At 47.7% G+C, this 20,279-nt stretch overlaps 9 protein-coding genes across 10 annotated transcripts in view; 5 read left to right on the top strand and 4 right to left on the bottom strand.

Annotated features, from left to right (window-relative positions):
- Nucleotides 1–1,464: 1,464 nt before the first annotated feature.
- Nucleotides 1,465–2,261, top strand: FOXG_13193 (uncharacterized protein; the record flags this gene model as incomplete). The annotated part of the gene is made up of 3 exons (XM_018393146.1): nt 1,465–1,590; nt 1,700–2,092; nt 2,157–2,261. 3 exons carry the CDS (start codon nt 1,465–1,467, stop codon nt 2,259–2,261), a joined length of 624 nt encoding a protein of 207 aa, XP_018252355.1.
- A 1,583-nt stretch (nt 2,262–3,844) lies between these two features.
- FOXG_13192 (uncharacterized protein) lies at nt 3,845–6,598 on the top strand. The gene has a single exon (XM_018393145.1). It carries the CDS (start codon nt 3,941–3,943, stop codon nt 6,527–6,529), a length of 2,589 nt encoding a protein of 862 aa, XP_018252354.1. The 5' UTR covers nt 3,845–3,940; the 3' UTR covers nt 6,530–6,598.
- FOXG_13191 (uncharacterized protein) lies at nt 6,503–8,530 on the bottom strand. 2 transcript variants are annotated; one of them, XM_018393143.1, is made up of 7 exons: nt 8,020–8,530; nt 7,841–7,968; nt 7,755–7,793; nt 7,362–7,701; nt 7,227–7,313; nt 7,108–7,181; nt 6,503–7,057 (listed from the first exon to the last, which is right to left on the bottom strand). In XM_018393143.1, the coding sequence occupies exons 1-7, from the start codon at nt 8,350–8,352 to the stop codon at nt 6,625–6,627; spliced, it is 1,434 nt and encodes a 477-aa protein (XP_018252352.1). In that variant the 5' UTR covers nt 8,353–8,530; the 3' UTR covers nt 6,503–6,624. The 2 variants fall into 2 exon arrangements, with proteins under 2 accessions (XP_018252352.1, XP_018252353.1); XM_018393144.1 differs by having other exon boundaries at nt 6,503–7,181.
- A 1,529-nt stretch (nt 8,531–10,059) lies between these two features.
- FOXG_13190 (uncharacterized protein) lies at nt 10,060–10,490 on the top strand (the record flags this gene model as incomplete). The annotated part of the gene is made up of 2 exons (XM_018393142.1): nt 10,060–10,302; nt 10,353–10,490. The coding sequence occupies 2 exons, from the start codon at nt 10,060–10,062 to the stop codon at nt 10,488–10,490; spliced, it is 381 nt and encodes a 126-aa protein (XP_018252351.1).
- A 544-nt stretch (nt 10,491–11,034) lies between these two features.
- On the bottom strand, nt 11,035–11,838 carry FOXG_13189 (cutinase; the record flags this gene model as incomplete). Its single annotated transcript, XM_018393141.1, has 3 exons — nt 11,035–11,305; nt 11,363–11,574; nt 11,626–11,838. 3 exons carry the CDS (start codon nt 11,836–11,838, stop codon nt 11,035–11,037), a joined length of 696 nt encoding a protein of 231 aa, XP_018252350.1.
- A 2,230-nt stretch (nt 11,839–14,068) lies between these two features.
- FOXG_13188 (xyloglucanase) lies at nt 14,069–16,972 on the top strand. Its single transcript, XM_018393140.1, has 3 exons — nt 14,069–14,499; nt 14,546–14,632; nt 14,688–16,972. Exons 1-3 carry the CDS (start codon nt 14,273–14,275, stop codon nt 16,573–16,575), a joined length of 2,202 nt encoding a protein of 733 aa, XP_018252349.1. The 5' UTR covers nt 14,069–14,272; the 3' UTR covers nt 16,576–16,972.
- FOXG_13187 (uncharacterized protein) lies at nt 16,720–18,458 on the bottom strand (the record flags this gene model as incomplete). The annotated part of the gene is made up of 4 exons (XM_018393139.1): nt 16,720–16,960; nt 17,007–17,462; nt 17,507–18,305; nt 18,350–18,458. The coding sequence occupies 4 exons, from the start codon at nt 18,456–18,458 to the stop codon at nt 16,720–16,722; spliced, it is 1,605 nt and encodes a 534-aa protein (XP_018252348.1).
- Nucleotides 18,459–18,784: 326 nt separating this feature from the next.
- FOXG_13186 (uncharacterized protein) lies at nt 18,785–20,026 on the top strand (the record flags this gene model as incomplete). Its single annotated transcript, XM_018393138.1, has 3 exons — nt 18,785–19,280; nt 19,328–19,408; nt 19,464–20,026. The coding sequence occupies exons 1-3, from the start codon at nt 18,953–18,955 to the stop codon at nt 20,024–20,026; spliced, it is 972 nt and encodes a 323-aa protein (XP_018252347.1). The 5' UTR covers nt 18,785–18,952.
- Nucleotides 19,932–20,279, bottom strand: part of FOXG_13185 (uncharacterized protein) — a 2,694-nt gene continuing 2,346 nt past the window's right edge. Inside the window, exon 7 of the mRNA XM_018393137.1 lies at nt 19,932–20,276. Coding sequence (XP_018252346.1) covers nt 20,122–20,276 — 155 coding nt within the window. The 3' untranslated portion in view covers nt 19,932–20,121. The remainder of the gene's footprint in view (nt 20,277–20,279) is intronic.

Here is a 20,279-nt window from a genome sequence, read left to right as displayed (position 1 = left end):
TTATTTCAAGAGGTTCTGAACTTTGGTAATTGAGTCAAAATTCCAGAGTGACACGTGTAAAGTCAGTCTCCTTTGGGCCGACTAGCCAATCAACCTTCGTGCGGTAACGTTAAGGTCTCTGCCACAGGTCTTTAACTGCAACATACTTTCGTAATAAGCTTAAAGTCACGACCTTGCCTGTTAACGTCGACATCCCGACAAAAGTCCGACGACAATAATAGGATTGCAGCCTATTCAAATGATCCATGGTGCACGCAGAGGGATGCAAACCTCATATACACGACATGAGCGTGTATGATGTTCTGCTTCCAGCTCTAGATGTTTTATGTGACAGACCGGGACCTTTGGCCAAGTCCGCCCCCATTATCTGTATTTCCCTTGATAAAGGCCTAATAATGTCCTGAAGGTTCGGGTCTCTGAAGTCCGCAAGGTGAGTCAGCAGATCATTCGACGGATCGCCACAAAAAGTTAAAGTATCAGCAACTTTATTAGTTACAAGGTCTATGATTGCAAGACATATTTCTTTACAGCCCTGAGGAGCCAATCAGAAGCTATACCGAAACATCCACAGTTTAGTTCGGTTTCGAAAGTCTCTTCTTGCTTGGAACGATCTAGCTGCTTCTTGAATCAGTTGGACACAAATTACAGCAAAAGAGGGATGGCTGAAGACATAACAAAGGCGCAGATGTAAAAAGGTATATAGAATTGTGCTGATATTGCTGTGTGCTCGTGGCAGTACCAGGTCTAAAGATTGAACCGGACATACGTGAGTTAGATCAGTGATCACTGTACATATTTGCAGGGAACAAGAATATCCATTCCTGCTATATAAGAACCCGTTGTCCCTTTAATCTAAATAATCTTAGATGAAGAAAGGACTCACGAGGAGTCACACGAACAGAAACTATATTCCTTCTGCGATGTTCACAACCAATATCTACTTACAGCAGACTTCGTGTCATGTGACTTACCAACCTACTGAGAAAACTCTTCCTTTATTCACCTTACTGGTAATTATAGTGCAGAGCTAAGTAGACTTTATCTATATGCTATAGCACGAATGTTTGGTTACCAGTGAAGAAGACTTCCGGATGGATACTCTCACAGAAGTTGGTTTCCTTCCTACCTCTAATATCCTTTCAGTGTTATTTTCCTGTCTACATACCCCCCAAGGCATCATTCGCGAAGCTTTATGTATAATCAGATAGTATAGCTCTGAACAGCCATGCCCAACTTATACTTCAAAGATTCCCTTTAGCATTTGAAGTATCAGAACTCACACGCAAAACTCAAAGTTTGACATGCCAAGCTTCTTCGTTTCGTCTGACTTTAGTGCGCGAGTATTCTTCGCAGAGCAAGACTATAAAAGCAAGCACAGACACAAGTTGCACAAGGATCGGACTTCATTTGTTTATTGTCTTTCTCTCTTTCATCTCATCATTGACAAAACTTCCCAACACCAACATGTCTGGACTCAACCTTCCTCTTCTCACTCCTGAGAGCAACGAAAGGGCAACTGTCCCTCAATTCACTCAACTCCCTATCGAGATTCGGGACATGATCTGGAAAGAAGCCCTCATCAAGGACAGAGTTCTCAACATACATGTTTAAAACCTGGGTGAGGATTGCGAGTGAGTGTTTGTCCATGTCCATGTCAAATGTGCTATGATGCTAACGAATAAGCAGCAATGCAGCACAGACTATGAGGTTGCTCCACGGCAGGCCTTTCGACAAGGAACTTTTCAACGTACCTAACTCCCCAACTACTCCCAGACTGACCAACGGACAAGAGACCAAAGTCAATCCGGAGTCGACGAAGGAATATGGCGTTATGGCTGACGACATAGCAGCCATAATTAAGTTCTTCCACGTCAACGCGGAGTCGCGCCGGGCTGGAAAAAGATACTACCGAGTGCACATTCCGTGTACTTATATGAAACCGGGGCGGTACGAAAAGGGAACGCTTTACATTCGTCCCGAATCGGACACCATATGCATGGGACTTACAGAAGGGTTCGGCCGCTTTGCTCATTGTGTTTGGGCCCTGGACCATTTGCACGTTGGCCTTGTCAACTTAGCCCCTGACCTGAAGGTGAGTTTCTTTGGTTATAACGGTTTGGAATGTCGGTACGACTCGTTTCCAAAAGATGCGATAGAGGGTCAGTTATGGAAAGACGGCCTCAAAAGACTGCGGAACGTCAGCTTTCAGGATACCATACCAGGATGTCTGGATCCGCGATGGGCCGACCTTCGTGGGTTAGCCTGGCCATTGGTACCCATTCGTCTCTACCTACCCGAATTCGAGGATACAAGGACCAAAATCAATACACCTCAATACCTACCTATAGAGGGGATGAGACTCAGTGCTTGCTTCTGGTTCCGTCTGCTGGCTAGAAAGGAAATCACGCTCTCGCACGAAGTCAGCTATGGCTGCATGTTCAGCCATAGAGACACATTGCACCAGTGCCTCCCAAACAGAGCCAAGAAATGGCAATGTGCAGCTGGGTTATTTATCGATGACCTCAGAGCAAAGGGAACAGAGATTGCCACTGGATTCTGGCTCTTGCCGATGGACTACCTTTCATTCGTGAAAAATGATGAGGGCAGGTTGATGGAGGATAGAAACAACCCGATATTGAAAGAGATGAGGCTCAACTTTGAGCTGTGTATACGCAGACTTACTGCATTCGAGGAGCAGACTGGCATAGTGGACTGTTGGAAACGGCATCTGTGGAAGATATCAGCGAATCCTGTTCCTCGGGCCTTCTCTTGCTATGTCCTTCTAGGCACTTGATCTTCACAGAATCACTACTTCGTTAGAGTGGCCGTTTGTATTAGCATAGCAAATAGTAATACCATAGACGAAAAGGGGACGAAGAAGCCATCTTTCACTTGTAATTGTAGAATTATATGGGATATCTTTGGTACGGCCTCGTTTCTCTCGGCTCACGATCTTGCTTCAATAGGCACGAGTTATCTTAGGTAGAAGGAAGCATTTTGCAACATCAGGGAAGCTTTTCATTTTGGGAAATATTTATACTTTAGTTCTTGATAAGATAAAGGTCATAGATACTTTGGTGCCCAAAAGTTTAGAGACGTGGTAACCTTTGATATTGCGCGCCACCTGATATACTTTGCAGGGATTTCAAGACCTTTTTATCAATCTAACCTTATATGGGCCTACTTGCAATATTGCATCCTCAGGCAATCAAAAGTTCCGGGCCGTTTCTAAACCTTGATTACAAAGGTCGGTGTTTAGTGATTCATGTGGAGCTGTTGATGAGACCATGAATAAAACGCGGGTTTTCCGATGCTGTTTCTCGGAAAATCCGAGGATGAACAGAACTCTATTTGAGCAGCGGAGTATTTAGTCCCGATTTGGAAAAGGCCTGTATGCATAACCATCCACCGTCACTCAATGACATGTATCGTAATAAAGAACGCGTAAATTGACTGAAAGGTCAGGAGATTTGACCCGACACTGAAGGCAATTATCTTTTCTTAATTATGATGAATTGTTATCTTAATAACCACGTCCTGGACGTTAAACACTTCGGGGTATTGTTGCTACGATAGCAACCATGTGTGGATGACGGCATATGTTTCCAGATCGACGGGTTATGTTACAGCGATGACAAACCCTGACCTGTCATGAGATGTCCATCTTTATTTCCCCGCGTTTTACCCCAGCCAGTTCATTTTATTCTTCCCCGCAATGTAACACTCGGTCAAGATGATCGAACACTCTCGGGGTATCAATCAGCGAGAAGGCTGAGGACGGTATTTTCGATGATGATCAATAGTGAAAGTAGACCTCGGTCCTTGTGAAGGTCCGAATTTTGTACCGTGGAATAGGATTAGTGTATGCTTGTACACGTTTATAAAATGAGGGATCAAGCAGCCTTAATGTCGGTCTTATTGCCAAGCAAGCTCAGCAAAGATGGCTCTGTCAATCTCTCGGGTCTCTTTTGAGCATTACAGCTCACCTCTGGGCATCGCAGAGACGGCACCAAGAATCTCATGGAGATTCGACGGTGATGCTCCTGACTGGGAGCAGAGCTCTTACGACATCCAAGTCTCTCGCAGCGTCAGCGACAAACCCAAATCTTTCTCCTCCAAGTCCTCCGACTCTCTTTACCAGCCCTGGCCCGATACTCCACTTGAAGAAGCCCAACCTGTCTCCGTCAGAGTCCGTGCTCACGGACGGTCAAAGCAGCCCTCGACGCCCTGGTCAGATTGGGTCTCTGTCGAGACAGGACTCTTCAAGAAGAGCTGGGAGAATGTGAAGCCCATCGCCTCGACTATCAAGGTCGACATCAATGCGGCCAAACGGCCTGTCTACTTCCGCAAGGACTTCAAGCTTCCTGATGATATTGCCTCAGCTAGGCTTTACGTCACCGCCCTGGGCATTTACGAGGCGGAAATCAATGGGAAGCGGGTCGGCGACCGTGTCTTGGCCCCGGGCTGGCAGTCCTTCCACCATCGCCACGTCTACGACACTTATGATGTGACCAAGCTCCTCACCCCAGGTTCAAATGCGATAGGCGCACTTGTCGGTGAAGGCTGGTATGCTGGACGAATGGGATTCGCAGGCGGTCAACGAAACATCTACGGCAACTCTACTGGTCTTCTGGCGCAGCTTCATGTGAAATCCAAGAGTGGAAAGACAGTTAAGATTGTCACTGACACCACCTGGAAGTCAGGCTTTGGCCCTGCTACCGCCGGCGAGATCTACGATGGAGACCGCTACAACGCAACTCTTGAAGCTGACATCAAAGGATGGTCGAAACCTGGGTTTAAGAGTTCTTCCTGGTCCGACACTCGTCTGCTTCCGGCTGTGGACGGCGAACTTGTTCCTGCTGAACAGCCGCCTGTCCGACGCGTTGAGGAGGTCAAGCCGCAGCGCTTCTTCAAATCCGCCTCTGGCAAACAGCTTGTCGACTTTGGACAGAATCTCGTTGGTTGGCTTCGATTGAACGTCGATGGTCCCAAGAATACCACTATCCGACTGCGACACGCCGAGGTTCTGGAGGATGGTGAATTGGCTATTCGACCTCTTCGACTAGCCAAGGCTGAGGACTACCTTACTCTCAGTGGTAAGGGACCTATTCAGTGGGAGCCCAAGTTCACATTCCACGGTTTTCGTTACGCTGAACTTGATGGCTGGCCTAAAGAGACTCCCTTGGATGGGAATAGTGTCAAGGCCATCGTTGTTCATACAGATCTGGAAGAGACTGGTTACTTCAACTGTTCCAACCCTCTTCTTAACAAGTTCCACTCCAATGTCCGCTGGTCTATGAAGGGTAACTTCCTGAGCATTCCTACAGACTGCCCCCAGCGAGATGAGCGTCTTGGCTGGACCGGTGACGCACACGCCTTCTGCCCTACATCGAACTACCTGTATGACACATCGGCTTTCTGGAAGGGCTGGCACAAGGACATCTGGTCCGAAATGTCCCAGAACGAGATGGTTCCCCCATTTTACGTCCCTTCTATCCCTTGGTTTCTGGACAGACCTCCCAAGCCAGCATCAGTGTGGGGAGACGTGGTTGTCGCCAACCCATGGAACATTTACCAGGCTTTTGGTGATAAGAAGCTACTCCAAGAACACCTCCCACAAGCCCAGAATTGGATCGATACTGGTATTTCGCGAAACGATGTTGGTCTTTGGAACCGCAGTAGCTTTCAGTTTGGAGACTGGCTTGACCCTCTTGCACCCTCCGACGACCCCGGGGCTGCGACGACGCACAAGATCTTGGTCTCGGATGCGTACTTGATCAAGATGACGGAGACATTATCTCAAATCACTGGGGCCCTTGGCGACTCCAAACTGGCCAAGAAGTACCAGACTCAACGCTCTGATCTCAAACGAGAGTTCCAGAATTCTTGGGCACCGGGTGGCAAGTTGGGCAACCGAACTCAGACCGCCTATGCTCTGTCCCTAGCTTTTGACCTTCTCAAGGACGACAAGCAGAAGAAGGCGGCTTCTGACACCCTGCGAGATATCATCAAGAACAATGACTATCTTGTCGGTACTGGCTTCGCAGGTACTTCACCACTTGGATTTGCACTCACCGGCATCAATGCCACAGATGTCTTCTACCGCATGCTTCTCCAAGAGAAGGTTCCATCATGGCTATATCAAGTCGTAATGGGCGGTACAACAACTTGGGAGCGATGGGATAGTATGCTGCCCAATGGCACCGTCAATCCCGGTGAGATGACCAGCTTCAACCATTACTCTTTTGGATCTGTCGCCAATTGGATGCATCAAGTCATTGGAGGAATCGCGCCTTTGGAGCCTGGGTACAAGACTGTCGCTATTGCGCCTATTCCAGGAGGTAACCTTTCTCATGCAAGTGCAACGTATGTTAGTCAGTATGGAACCATCTCCACGGATTGGACTGTGACGAATGGGAAGTTTCACCTCAAGGTTAGGATTCCGCCGAACACGAAGGCTAAGGTTACGTTGCCGGGTACGCAGAAAACGAAGACTGTTGGATCGGGTTATCACGAGTTTACTGTTTGACAGTGTCTGAGTAGGATTTAGTGTCTATCAATTGAGATCTATCTAGCTGTTGCGCATTCTCATCTCCCATTGCAAACTTTCCTTGACTGTGATATCTACTGTGGATGGAAAGCGCCCTTCATCTTCTCAATAAGTCCACTGCCCCAAGGATCCGTGTCAATCGCCGCCATGGGAGTCTTGCACTTTGCGTTCAACGCCGCTTTCGCCTCGTCACTATCATACGGCACGCAATCAACGCCAATATCCCCGTGCATCCCATCACAGATAATGACAGGGTCTCCGCCACAAGGAGTCTTGACATTGAAGTCTTTGACCGTGATGTTTGCACAAATAGCATCTTCAGCAGCTGAGCATGACAGCCTAGCTACAGCATTGCCATAAACACCAGATGTGTACCCAGTAAAGTTCTCAAAGTGTATGTTGGTTATTTGCATGCCTGATGGGTGAGCATTGCATTCTTCGGCTGAGATATTGAAGTAGCATGAGTCGAGGAAGATGCCGTAGTCCATTCTAGCGACCCAGAAGTTTCTAATATCCGTTGAGCAACGGTCGTTCGTGACATCCTTGGGGAGACTTACTTGAAGGTTACGTTGTTGACGAACCCTGTGCCGGTTTCCTCACCAGCCCAAACTTTGATACGAGCTGCCGAGTACTGCAACAATTAGATATTATCACCATAGAAGAGTTTGGAACTTACATCTCCGTTCATCATCCAAACATTCTCAATGTGCACGTCGTAGACATTAGAGACCTCGCCTTTGTACTGACCAAGCGATCCCATGGACTACACCGTATCAGCTTTGCACTGTCGATCATGGTTAATGACACAAACCTGGCCGTGAGTGCCATTGCAATACATGGTATTTACGTAAAGGTCGGAGCTATTCGGCTTCGGCGAGAAGCAGTCGTCGTCAATGTTGACCCAGGTTCTCTCAATTCGCACAGCTGAGGTATTCATGGTGTTCATGAAATCAGTATTCTTGGGAATGATACTGCCGTTGTTGGACAGTGCGGTTGCGACAACGTCTGTGTACTTGACGTTGTTGGAGCTGACGATGAAGTTATTCCAGCAGGGTGAGTCCTTCAAATGGATTCCGGAAACATCCAAGTTGGTGGTGTTTTCGGCGTAGAACAGAATGGGGCGATAGTATTTGTTGTCAGGGTTTAGAATACTGCGAATCGGTTAGTTGGTCTGCATGGTTTGTTTGAATTGAGATACACTTACGAACCAGTTCCAGACTCGAACTCATTCCACCACCGTTGCCTACCATCATTAGCTTTGTCCGCATAAAAGTATAGGGGTTGACATACCCTTGGCCTTCAATGACACCATTGCCGTAGATTCTAATGTCCTTTCCTCCCCACTTCCAGAACATGATCGACTTCTGAAATGGATGGTACCAGGCATTCTCTTGCCAGTACTCAACGTCATCAGTGAACTAAGGCTGTCAGATGTCTATATCCTTTCACGTTGTATCACAACAACTTACTCGTATCTCACCCTCTAGGTGAATGTGAATGTCTTCCAGTCCAGTCAAGTCAAGAGCTTTACCTATGACATATGTCTTTCCCTTGGCTAGATGCAAGGTTCCTCCGCCATTTGCTTTGCGTACACCCCTCCTGAACTCATCCGACACATCATCTGTGTTATTTGTGGATGCCCGAATCCGGATGATTCTGCGGTGTTCATGCTTGGGTGGAGCGTAGGGATGTTTATCTCTGAACTCTGAAATATCGCGGGGTACTCCAGCTGGGAGAGTCACGGCTTGAACAGTGGTGAGAAACAGTGCCCCAAGCACCGAAATAATTTGCAAGGAGCGCATGGCCAAGTTATCGGAAGGTTTCAACGGTGTTTAAATCGTGGGTCGCAAGGCGAATTCCACTAAACAGAGATTATCATGGCTGTACACATATTTATACCCTTGACACCTTATGATAGTCCTCACTCCAATGTCTCGGGACATCATTGCATCTTTACCGACAACTCTAAGCTTATCGAAGTTTAAAGTCAATCTCAAATCGGCATTTCAACCCCCAAACCTGCGATCGTATGCAAGTTTCTCGTTGCCAAGTCGGAAAAGCCATCAACTCAACGCGGGGTTATCCATGCATCCGTAATATCTCATTGGTGGAAACCCAAACTCCGGTCGATCATCGTCTTTGTCCTGCCGGAAACTGATGATTTGTCGCCCAACGAATCTCAACGATAGTGTTCACAGTTTATATTTATCTTTGCGGCCGGAAAACAACGGCCTCTTGAGTAGGTCTTGCCCCTAGTGGGAGCTTTTCCGAACTCTTGAAGCGCCTACCCTGCACTTCAAAAACGCTAGCACCGAGCATTGGAAGACGTGCATATGGCTCGAGACTCACCGCTGTCTCATTATTGTGCTTATTTGTCATTTGTATTAGCGAGCTGTAAGACGATTCACAAAGATTTACTTAGGATTAACTTTGACTTCGTATGTGATTGTCTTTACGTTGCAATTCACCAATGTTGTTAATGTTAAGAGTGAACAAACAAGTACCTACGCCAAATCCATCTTATTCGTAGGATTGCGAGTTGTCTACCTGAGTTTGGCCATATAAACTAATGCAATCTACTAAAAGTTTAGTGACTTAGCTCGCGCTCAGTAGTCCGGTTTCCGACAAATATACAAATGCCGTCGGTCCTGTAGGCGGTGTTGTCCACAAACCAACTGCGACTGCGGATGACCACAGTTTCGGCTACACTCCGGGCGGCGTGCACACAGAGGCGCAGTGTCGGATACAGGTCGTTCTTCCTACAAGCGGGCTGTTGCAGGCTGGAATGGGTGCTATGAGTGACAGTCGGCTGTTCTCCCTTCACAAAGCGTTCACAAAGCGTGAGTTATTAGTACAGAGTTGGGGTCGGCTCATCTACACAACTTTCTAAGCATTCTCTAGCGGATTTAGACCAAGCGTAGATTGTCTTTTCCATCAATCAAACTTATGTCAGCCTTCCCCTTTCCAAATTGACAGTATGGCACCATGGTGAGAATACTAAATCGCCCACCAGGTGTGGTAACTAAACTAGGCATTCATATCACCCCAGCACCCAAAGCGTACATCGCTTGTGACCTGAGCGTGCCAAACGAGAGAGATCTCCCCCAACTTGTAGAACTTCTTGCCGATGTCCAACGACGGGGCGTAGTCACCAATCAAGCCCCCATTTCCAATGTTTTCCGCCAAGCTATTCTGTCCCCGGACGATGCTGTCAAAGCAAAGCTAGCATCGCATTCTTATCCTAACAAGTCCGTTCCAGAGAGCGTTCTGGACGATTTGAAGTTGAGTTATGGCTGGTGACTCTGGAAAGCCGAGTTCGGTCTCCAAGGTGACGCGGATGTGGTGCCGGCCCTGGAGAGTTCACTGCGTCGCGCCATCACAGAGATTCCTGGAGCTCATCTCCAGTAACGCGATTTGTTGGTACCCCGGGCGAGTTTCTTCGAACAGAAAAGGTTGAAATTAAAGGTATTCCCCATAGTGTCGTTCCGTCGTTCGAATCACTGTCCCTAATGGACTACCGTTCATCGCCCGGAAGCGGACACACAGACTTCAACCCAGTCGTCCCTACTTCAGGCCCGGCATTGCTCGAATGGTACTTAGCAGTAAAGGAGATGATTTCTGCAGCAAAGTTCGACTTCTTCTCCGGCTTCCACGCTTCCTGTCGGTACATGATTCCCATCGTTTTGGTAGTATACGCCCCTGAGGAGAGAGAACGGGCAAGCGAACTCTGCCAGAAGCTGATTGACAATGCCGTCTGTCGTAGACCGACTACATATCGAACTCACGTGAGTTCATGTGTCAGATCAGAAGTCACTTCTTATTCAATGGGCATGCCCTCGCAAAACTAGGTGATAGCTTCAAGGTGGATATGGATCTCAATAACATTTTATCGCCTGGAAAGCCAGGTATTAAGGGAACTAAGGAGAAGTCTTTTTCCTAAGCTTTGGTACTTTTTTTTAAAAAAAAGAATTTACGCTTTTTTTATAAATTGACACCAGGGCCTTTGAATAGTATAAACTGCATCCGTCTTCCTCTTCAGCGCCAACCAGTGAACAATGAGGCGTCACGTCCAATAAAATGAAAGGCAGATAGGTTTATAAATGCACCTACAATTCATTGTCTTTGATTCATATATAAACATAAGTTGCTCCATATCAGTGCTGAGCACAGTGTTTCGAAAGATGCCAGGGCAAATGGGTTATCACAAGTACGAACTTCGAGCGGCCCAACTGAGTAATCACAATAGAGGCGCACCGATAGGCATCCTACGAGTTCTTCAAGATTCATTCTCATGTCAAGATACATATTATTTTGTCCCTAGACTTGAGCTGGTTATTTAGTGTCAGCCTGGGTGAAGTACGATAGCTCCCTATGCTATGAAATTCCAAGTGACCTGAACCCGCATCTTCTGCATACATGAATGTCCCAGTTACCCGATATGAGATCTACCAGAAAAGAACATCAATGCCCCATTACAAACCCTTCTACTTCTGAATCTGCCCAACCAGAAATTCTGGACCTGGAACCGCCGCATCAGCGCCATACAGAAAATGGGCAGGCAGTATAAATAACGTCCCATCACAAACTAGATCAGTAGGTAGACAGAAAATCTTAGTTCTGTCTGTAGGATAGTCCGGGATACGGCCCCCGAGCTGCTCGTTCTTGGTATATCCAAACAAGGCGGCTCCAACAACTTGATTCTGGACCGCGCCTTCGAGTTCGCTGAGTGCATATCCTACGACAACTGTTCCTTGACTGTTTAATTCACAGGATTAGCAAAGCGGCAGTAAATGGATGAGCGGCAGTCAGTACCTATATCCAGCCGTCACGACGGGCGTATCTGGGCACTTGTCGTAGGCCATTTGGAAAAGTCTTTTAGCTTCATCGATGGAGGCATCTGTGGTCCCCTCAGGAAGGAAGTTCGGCGCAAGATCAGCCGTGTATGGCCCACCAACACCTTGTATCCAAATATCAGGGATAGCAAGCTGCATGGCTTCTACGAGTATTGGCCCAACCGTGATCCCCTAACTTGATTAGATTTTGATAATATGGTGTATGGAACTGCGGTGACGAACAAGATTACCAGGCTCTGTGCTACCACGTGCATAGACCAAAATAGCTGTGGGACAATTTGAGGAATCACCATTCTCAAGATCATTACGATTGAGAAGGTCTCGGGTTTCTAGTAGATTGACGTCTTGCGCGGCGACGGCTCTCTTTTCAGTCGATGCTGTTGGCAAGGCGGTAGCGCTAGCCAGGAGGAAGGAAAGGATAAATGCAGCTCGCATGTTGAAGAGAGAGATTCGAAGACTGAACAAAGTATGATATGCCTCAGAAGTGATTGCTTTACTTAAAGAACAGGAAAATTGAGTGCGAGTATACAAGCTCATGTCTAGATAGCTGTCTCCTTTATATAGACGGCTGCTCTCCTTCAGTTATCGTTACAAGTTTCATAGTGCTGCCTGGTAGAGGATTCTCCTTCCGCTTCTTGTCTAGTTCACTTAGTTTGGATTCCTACGCTTGATCGGTTATACGGAATTCACATGGCTGTTTAGATTTGCCTGTCAGAAGTGCACTACAGAGTCGTTCTTTTCTTACTATCACGTGGTGAGAACCGGACTTGTGCTGTACATTTGCTGGAAGGAGTTGATGTATATAGCATGAAGCTCAACTCAACCAATTCGCTCACAAGCCAAGCCAATCGAGTATTGGATAGTATAAGGATGACTAGGACGATCTTGATTCTCCTTCTGAGAAGTTTTCAGCATTTCTTTCAAGGACACTTCAAGAGAATACCTCCACATCTCTGTAGTCCGAAGTGTGATATTGATAAGTCACCCGACCCCAATTCGTGTACGTATCGGGCCTTCTCCGCGAATTGTACCTCAGACTTCCTCGCATTGGTTGATGATATTTAAATAGAGTTCAGTTAACCCCAGAAAGGATGCTTACCCCAGGTTTTGAGATATATCCCTCAATACATGACCAACCAAGAAGTGGAGAAGCCGAGGATCAAGAACCGCATTTCGATGCTCAAATGCGGGATCAAAGTGTGGGGTATACATGCAGCTTGTCAGCCAACCTCGGGTTCAGGGTCCTTTTTCTGCTTGTGATATGGAAGACGATTGACCTGTTGCGATTTTTGCATCTGAGCTGTAATAGAACGGTGCTTAAATCAACTAAACATGGCCTCGGCAAAAAGCCGAGTTTTAGGCTGAGAAGCCAGTGTCCAACGGTGCTAAAGCCCTTAATGCGGGGAAGAAGAGGGGCAAAGTAGTAGTGCATCTATTAAGAACGGTATAAGTTGCCTTGGGTAATTGTCTGTGTAAGGTTAGGACGCTGCCAAAGAAAGAGAACGGATGATCGACCTTTATTGGGACTGCAACAGGATGGCATAATTGCAAATTAATAAAAAGTCTTAACTACTTTACAGAATATTAAATTATTCTTTCAAGCTATATCAACCTTTTGGTTAAAAAACAATTTCCGACTTAAACAAGGGAATACCTGCATCCACTTTGAAAGTGAAGAGCAACAACAAACAAAAGACTGCACAAGACGATATCTTCTAACACTCTCAACTGCAAGTTAAGTGTAGACTGCCTGTTAGGTTCAATTGAGACAGGGTCTTCGTCGTAAGATAGAGAATTAAACGATCAGTTTAACGAATACAGATATAAGGGAAAAGAGTGTAAAATCAAGTGTGAAAAAGCATAAAGAAGCTAAGGTCCTGGGGGGATTTTGTCCCTTTATGTGTGTGATGACTGGTATCAATCTGACCCCACCGAGGCTAGACCTCTTACCCTGGAATGCTTGCTACAACCGTCATACCACAAGGGATTGACTAGTGATATGTATGGTCTCCCTCATAGTATCTGGCTGATCTGAGTTTCATTCACCTCCACAACCACTTAAAAGATTTAATCCCTGGTTTCCGCTCTCCACGCCAGTACTTAATTACAGGTCATTTTCAAATCATAAGCTACTCTTCCGTAGTATTATCATAAGTATATTACTTTGCTATTGAATGATTTTCTTATAAACATATTAAAGAGTATATAAGTAATAATTTAGTTTATAATATTAAATAAATTCTAATCGTTTTATTTTAATATCTATTACTGCTGAACTATATTATTATAATCGTTATATAAGATAACCGGTATTATTAAGGAAAGGAAACACTTGGAATTTAGTCTACAAACAATCTCCTGCGGTCGCGGATCTATCCACTATCCATTGGCACATCAATCAGTCACACGTGAACCGCTGCTACTCGTGCCGAGATTCCGAAAACATTGGCGTCAATCCAGCATGTATGCGGCGCGAAACCAAGAATTGCCGTTCTTGGATAAACGGCGGTATATGGCGGCCCGAGACTGGCACTCTCGTCTGAACATGCCACCACCAATCATTTATGTGAGGCACAAACCTCATCTGGTAGGTGGAAAATATATAAGTGCCGTAGATTAAATACGGTGATGAATAAAAAAGTCTCGCAATCCATTCAATTTTGAGCATGTTCGGGGCTTGGTGAACCTTATACCCCTGCGTCATCCTGTTTCGTCACGGAGGCTTCATATCCGAAACACTGCAAATGACAACAGGACCAAACTATCACGTCACCTCAAAGCGCTCATATAAAAGACACCTATAATTCGCCAAATATGAAATTCAGATCTTCTCTCAATACAGTGTCGTTCGTTATTTACTGACTTCATCATGAAGTTGCTCTCTCTTCTCGCTGCTTCGGCAAGCGTTGCGCAAGCTGCTCTCAAATGGCAGAATGTCCGTTTCGGCGGTGGAGGCGGCTTTGTTCCTGGCATTGAGTTCCATCCAACTACCAAGGGCGTTGCCTATGCACGAACCGATATTGGTGGTCTTTATCGTCTCAATGCGGATGATTCTTGGACACCACTCACTGACAATACTGGTGTTGATGCGACATGGTAAGTATAGCCCGGCGGTGGGGCGATTATACTAATTCCATCGTAGGAGCCGATGGGGTATTGACGCTCTGGCCCTTGATCCAAGCAACCCTAACAAGGTCCTCACCGCTGCTGGATTATATACCAACTCATGGTAAGCTGCCCATGTCAAGAATTCCAAAAGAGTCGGTAAGCTAAGAGTTCTTTAGGGACCCCAACAAGGGAGCAATTGGTATCAGTAATGACAAAGGCGCCACATGGTCCTTCACTGAGCTCCCCTTCAAAGTAGGCGGAAACATGCCCGGTCGCGGCATGGGTGAGCGTCTCGCCGTTGATCCCAAGAACTCCAACATCATCTATTTCGGAGCCCGAAGTGGCAACGGTCTCTGGAAGAGTACAGATGGTGGTAAGAGCTTCTCCAAGGTCACTTCCTTCACCAATGTTGGTACCTATGTTGCCGATCCGAGTGACAGCTCTGGATACAACAGTGACATCCAGGGTTTGTCCTTCGTCACATTTGACTCTACTTCATCTCTTGTCAATGGTGCTACGTCGAGGATCTTCGTTGGTGTTGCTGATACAAAGACTGCTTCTGTGTATGTGACTACTGATGCGGGTAAGACGTGGAAGCCTGTTGATGGGCAGCCTGTGAAGTACCTCCCCCACAAAGGCCAGTTTTCGCCAAAGGAGAAGGCGCTATACCTCTCGTACAGCAATGGTGGTGGGCCATATGATGGTACTGCTGGTGCTGTGTACCGCTATGACGTTGCTGCCAACACTTGGAAGGACATCACCCCGCCTGGAGACATCTACTTCGGCTTTGGTGGTCTTGCACTCGACCGCCAGAAATCGGGTACCCTTGTCGTTGCCTCTCTGAACTCTTGGTATCCCGATGCTCAGTTCTTCCGATCCACTGACTCTGGCAAGACGTGGTCTACGCTCTGGAACTACAACGCTCAGGGCAACCTTGATCTTCACTACAGCATCTCCACACCAAAGGCGCCCTGGATCTACAAGAACTTCATCTCAGTTGATACCAAGAAGCTGGGCTGGATGGTTGAAGCTCTGGCTATTGATCCTTTTGACAGCGACCACTGGCTGTACGGCACTGGCCTGACACTCTACGGAGGCCATGATCTTACCAAGTGGGATACCGTCCACAACATCACCATTGAGTCTCTCGCCGACGGTATTGAAGAAACCGCAGTCCTTGACGTCAAGTCCGCTCCCGGCGGAAGTGAACTTCTCGCCGCCGTCGGCGACGACAGCGGTTTTACCTTTGCCTCCAAGAGCGTTCTCGGCAAATCTCCCCTCTCAGCTTGGGACAACCCAATGTTCACATCATCTACTAGCGCTGACTACGCCGGCAAGAAGGTCGGCAATGTCGTACGAGCTGGAAACAGTGATAGCAACCCTCAAGTCGCGCTATCATCCGACGGCGGTAAATCGTGGAAGGTTCATGGCGCTGCTGAGCAAGGTCCCAAGGGAGGTTCGATCTCATACTCAGCCAATGGAGATACTATCCTCTGGTCCCCCGAGAACAGAGGTGTCTTGAGATCTCAAAACGAAGGCAGCTTCGCTTCCGTCTCAAGTCTACCGAGCGGCGCCCTCGTCGCTAGTGATAAACAGGACAACGACTACTTCTACGGTGCATCAGGATCAAAGTTCTACGTCTCCAACAACACAGCCTCAAGCTTCTCCACAGGAGGATCTCTCGACGGAGCCAACTCAGTCAAAGATATCGCCGCTCATCCTACCAAGGCTGGAGAGGTCTGGGTCTCCACCGACGCTGGTATCTTCCGGAGCACAGACTACGGTAGCGCCTTTTCCAAGATCGGGGGTCTTAGCAAGACTGAGCAGATTGCTCTCGGTAAGGGCTCTGGAAGCAGCTGGAATGTGTATGCTTTTGGAACAGGCTCTGCTGGGCGCAAGTTGTACGGTAGCTCTGATCTTGGCAAGACTTGGACGGATCTTCAGGGTTCTATGGGCTTTGGTGCTGCGGACAGTGCTAAGCTTGCTGGAAGTGGGAATGAGGCGGGATTGGTCTATGTTGGAACCAACGGCCGTGGTGTTTTCTGGGGCCTGGGAACCATCTGAGTATATACATCCAGTCTAGGTCCCCTTTAGTCACGCTTCCGACTATACTCACTACTTTCTATCACCCGTCCTATGCCTCCCTCCTAAGCCTACCGGATAATCCCTTTAATGTGAAGCTATCACGATTAACGTCCTGTCCACTGGTCAAACATGCTCAATCTCAGTTGCCTCCATCTTTCCCCCATCTCGCTCGTCCAAGGCCCGAGCAGCAATTCCCTGCAAATAGTTGTCCCTCGCCCGAGACGCCAAGATGGGTACATCAGGTCCGAAGAGCAGATCCATATCCTCCAACTGAACTCCCTTGGTCTCGGGGATGAACAGCCATGCAAAGATGATTGCGAAAACAGTGCATGCACCGAAGAAGAGGAAGGTTCCATAGGTAATACTAAACAGTCAGTAATGGTAGTAAAGGATGCAGAGAACGCACTCACCCAATGACCATATGCGGTAGGCTGTAGACCACGATGAACTGCGTCACCCATTGGACACAGATGCAAAACGCCATTCCAAGAGTACGGACTCTGTTTGGGATGATTTCTGACGTGAAGAGCCATGGGATGCCATTCCAACTCATGCCGTAGAACAAAGCATAGATGTATACCATCGCCACGGCAGTCTTTGCTCCAGCATCCATGGGTGGAATATGTTCAAACGAGCCTGACACCTTAGAGTAGCCAGCCAGGTAGAACATTGCGATGCCAGAGCCAACACCACCTATCAGTAGTAGCGGTCTTCGTCCTAGCTTGTCGACCAGGAATGCTGCATAGAGCATGGTAGCAGCCATCTTCACGATACCGAAAATGCCAGTGGCGAGCAGGCCAACTGAGGTACCCGTGAAGCCGATAGACTTGAAGATGGTCGGCGAGTAGTAGTTGATGGCGTTGATTCTGGTCGTGTTAGGTATGTTCAACCGCCGAGTATTAGTACTTACCCTGTGAAATTCTGGAACGAGACAAGTCCACAAGACAAAACTATCCTACCACGAACTCCAGGCTGGAACAGCTCTGAGAAGATCTGTCGCCAGTTTCCTCTATGTCCTGTAGAGGATACCTCATGTTCAATCGCCACCTCAATCATGGACATCTCGCGGTCGATGTAGGCATGATCTTGGGGAAGATTTCGAACCCAACTTAGATTCTTCCTAGCGTCTTGAAGTTTACCCTTGGAGACCAACCATCGAGGTGACTCAATCATAGGAATCATGAAGATGACTAACAACCCGGCTGGCACGAACTGAACCGCGACGGGGATATGCCATTGCATATTACCCTCTGGGCTGATGTTCTTGTTGACACCGTAATTAACCCAGAAGCCACAGACCAGTGCCGCTTGGAGCATGACCTCAAATGTTCCGACAAGTCGTCCACGGATCAAGGCTGGTGAGCATTCAGAGACATAGATTGGGAGGATCATTGCACTTGAGCCAACGCCCCAGCCTGTAAGCGCTCGACCGACATACAGACAGTCGAGTCGACCGATCATCTGAAGGGCGGCGCCGATGGAGAATATGATAGCAGCAAGGATTAAAGTCGGTCGACGTCCGAAACGTTCAGCGACGAGGAAGCTTGATGCGCATCCGAAGAATGCACCACCTTGGAAGGTAGAAACGATGTTTGATGACAGATTTGCCTTGGCAGAATCGCTTGCTGTGTCAAGGCCATACGTTCGCTGGAAGGAGGGTAGACTGAGAGTTCCTCCAATGAACGCGCTGTCGTACCCGTACATGGCAGCTTACGATGTTAGTAACGGCGATTGAGATGGAGTAAATACTCACAGGCCCACGATGCCGAGATGGCAAGGAGATAAGGTCGGAAGCCATAGATCTCGCGAGGAATGTCTTCACCTTCGGGCGACGAAGCCCTTACTGCCATTGGATTGCGCATGGTGATTTCTGGGTACGTATAATGGAAGGTTCTTACACAGGATCCCTCAATCTACGGATCGTTCCCATCTTAAATGCGAACGAACGGAGTTCCTTATCCTCGCTCATGCACGACCCGAGACTCTGGCACGCGACATAATATTCAGCGGATTATTTCCGTTATCTTGTCAAACATTCATCCACCCCTGCATTATCCCCGCATAGCGAATTGTTGTCTCCAGGAACTTAAGTCTTGGCGTACCCCGGAAAGGGATGGACGCGGGGAAGCTGGGGTAGATGATCGGCATCAACTCGCTGATTGGCATCGCTACGATGATTTGGGTAAATACTCATCCAACCGATGCATCGTTTGTGTGTTTGGTAATTATATCCTTTAGTGGAAGGGCTAGTTGTTTATCGTTTGAGCCACGTCGGCGAACTTCCAGTCAGTCATACAAGCTTCCAACATTGTCCGTCGGTCAAACGCTTTGCATCAACATACTCTTGCTAACCAGCATGGCCCCAAAGAAGCTCCCTACATTCGACGACTTGCCCTTGGATAAGAACGGCCCCCCAGGCAATGCTTGGGGTCTCTGGGGACCGGACGATCAACTGGGTAGGCTCAACTTGCTTACGCCAGAGACCGTTCGCGCAGCAGCGAGTGAGATAAGGGAAGGGATCAGGATATCTTTGGACTGGCCACTCGACAAGATTTCTCACCCGCCATTTGGGAGACAAGCTCTAGAGCACCGAATACTTAACAAAGCTCCCATGACGATGAATGACGATGTAATCACGTTGAATACGCAGAGTAGTACACAGTGGGATGGGTTCAGGCACTATGGTGAGTACCACTACGGTGTGATCATGACAGTACTGACGGTTCGGTAGGTTATCAAAGAACTGGTCAGTTTTACATGGGCCACGAACAGGAGGAATTCGGTACAGGCTCACAGACTCTTGGGATCGATGGTAAGCCTACTAACATGAATCTATTTATAGCCTCTGTCTCACAGTATTTTCACAGCCTATGCCAACAACGGCGGCATCATCGGTCGTGGTGTTCTTATAGACTGGTACTCCTGGTCCCAACGCAAAAACATCTCCCTCTCCCCATTTCAGACCAACGCCGTAGAAATGTCTCACATCCACGCTATTATCGCCGAAGAGAACATCGAATTCTGCCAAGGCGACGTCCTCTTCATTCGCGTCGGCTTCACAGCACACTACAATACCCTCACCCCCAAAGAACAAGAGAACTTTCCCCACCGCCAGCCCGGAGGCCTTTTGGGTCTCGAAGCTACTAAAGAGTCCCTTAGATGGCTCTGGGACACCGGCTTCTCAGCTATTGCATCTGATGCAGCTGGCTTTGAAAGAGGCCCTGCGACTGGGGCTTACAATCATCCTGACGTTAGTATTCATCAATGGGCTTTGGCGGGATGGGGAATGCCGATCGGTGAGCTCTTTGATCTGGAGGAGTTGGCAGAGAAGTGCAGGGACAGAAAGCGTTGGACATTCTTCTTGACGAGTGTTCCGCTCAAGGTACCTGGCGGAGTTGCCAGTCCTGGAAACGCAGTAGCGATATTATAGAATGTTTAGTCGCAACACATCTTGTAGATTGACCAATTCCTCCTCGAACTTGTTGAACGCACAGAGCTACATTGTGAACCATAGTCTGTCAACCATTAAATACCAGAATCACCTTCAAAGAAATCCTTCTCACCATCCATCCACGTCTTCCAGTTCTTACAAACCCTTTCCGCCTCAATGATATTCGGCGAACCAACAGGGAATAACTCATTGGCATCTCCCTGTCTCTCCAGGACTTGCATAGCCAAACCTT

Source organism: Fusarium oxysporum, chromosome 12 (genome assembly GCF_000149955.1).
Source record: "Fusarium oxysporum f. sp. lycopersici 4287 chromosome 12, whole genome shotgun sequence".
In the NCBI taxonomy this organism is placed as follows: Eukaryota; Fungi; Ascomycota; class Sordariomycetes; order Hypocreales; family Nectriaceae; genus Fusarium; species Fusarium oxysporum.
The sequence above is the reverse complement of the archived record's forward strand: the minus strand, read 5'-3'. Positions and strand labels throughout refer to the sequence as shown.

What these genes read in the sequence shown, in the direction of transcription:
- FOXG_13192 (XM_018393145.1), top strand. Translation starts at nt 3,941, where the DNA reads ATGGCTCTGTCAATCTCTCGGGTCTCTTTTGAGCATTACAGCTCACCT.
- FOXG_13191 (XM_018393143.1), bottom strand. Translation starts at nt 8,352, where the DNA reads ATGCGCTCCTTGCAAATTATTTCGGTGCTTGGGGCACTGTTTCTCACC. An exon ending in GGTGTCATTGAAGGCCAAGG is followed by an intron (nt 7,794 to 7,840) that starts GTATGTCAACCC and finishes TAATGATGGTAG; the next exon opens with GCAACGGTGGTGGAATGAGT. An exon ending in TTCGAGTCTGGAACTGGTTC is followed by an intron (nt 7,702 to 7,754) that starts GTAAGTGTATCT and finishes ACCGATTCGCAG; the next exon opens with TATTCTAAACCCTGACAACA.
- FOXG_13188 (XM_018393140.1), top strand. Translation starts at nt 14,273, where the DNA reads ATGAAGTTGCTCTCTCTTCTCGCTGCTTCGGCAAGCGTTGCGCAAGCT. An exon ending in ACTGGTGTTGATGCGACATG is followed by an intron (nt 14,500 to 14,545) that starts GTAAGTATAGCC and finishes ATTCCATCGTAG; the next exon opens with GAGCCGATGGGGTATTGACG. An exon ending in GGATTATATACCAACTCATG is followed by an intron (nt 14,633 to 14,687) that starts GTAAGCTGCCCA and finishes AGAGTTCTTTAG; the next exon opens with GGACCCCAACAAGGGAGCAA.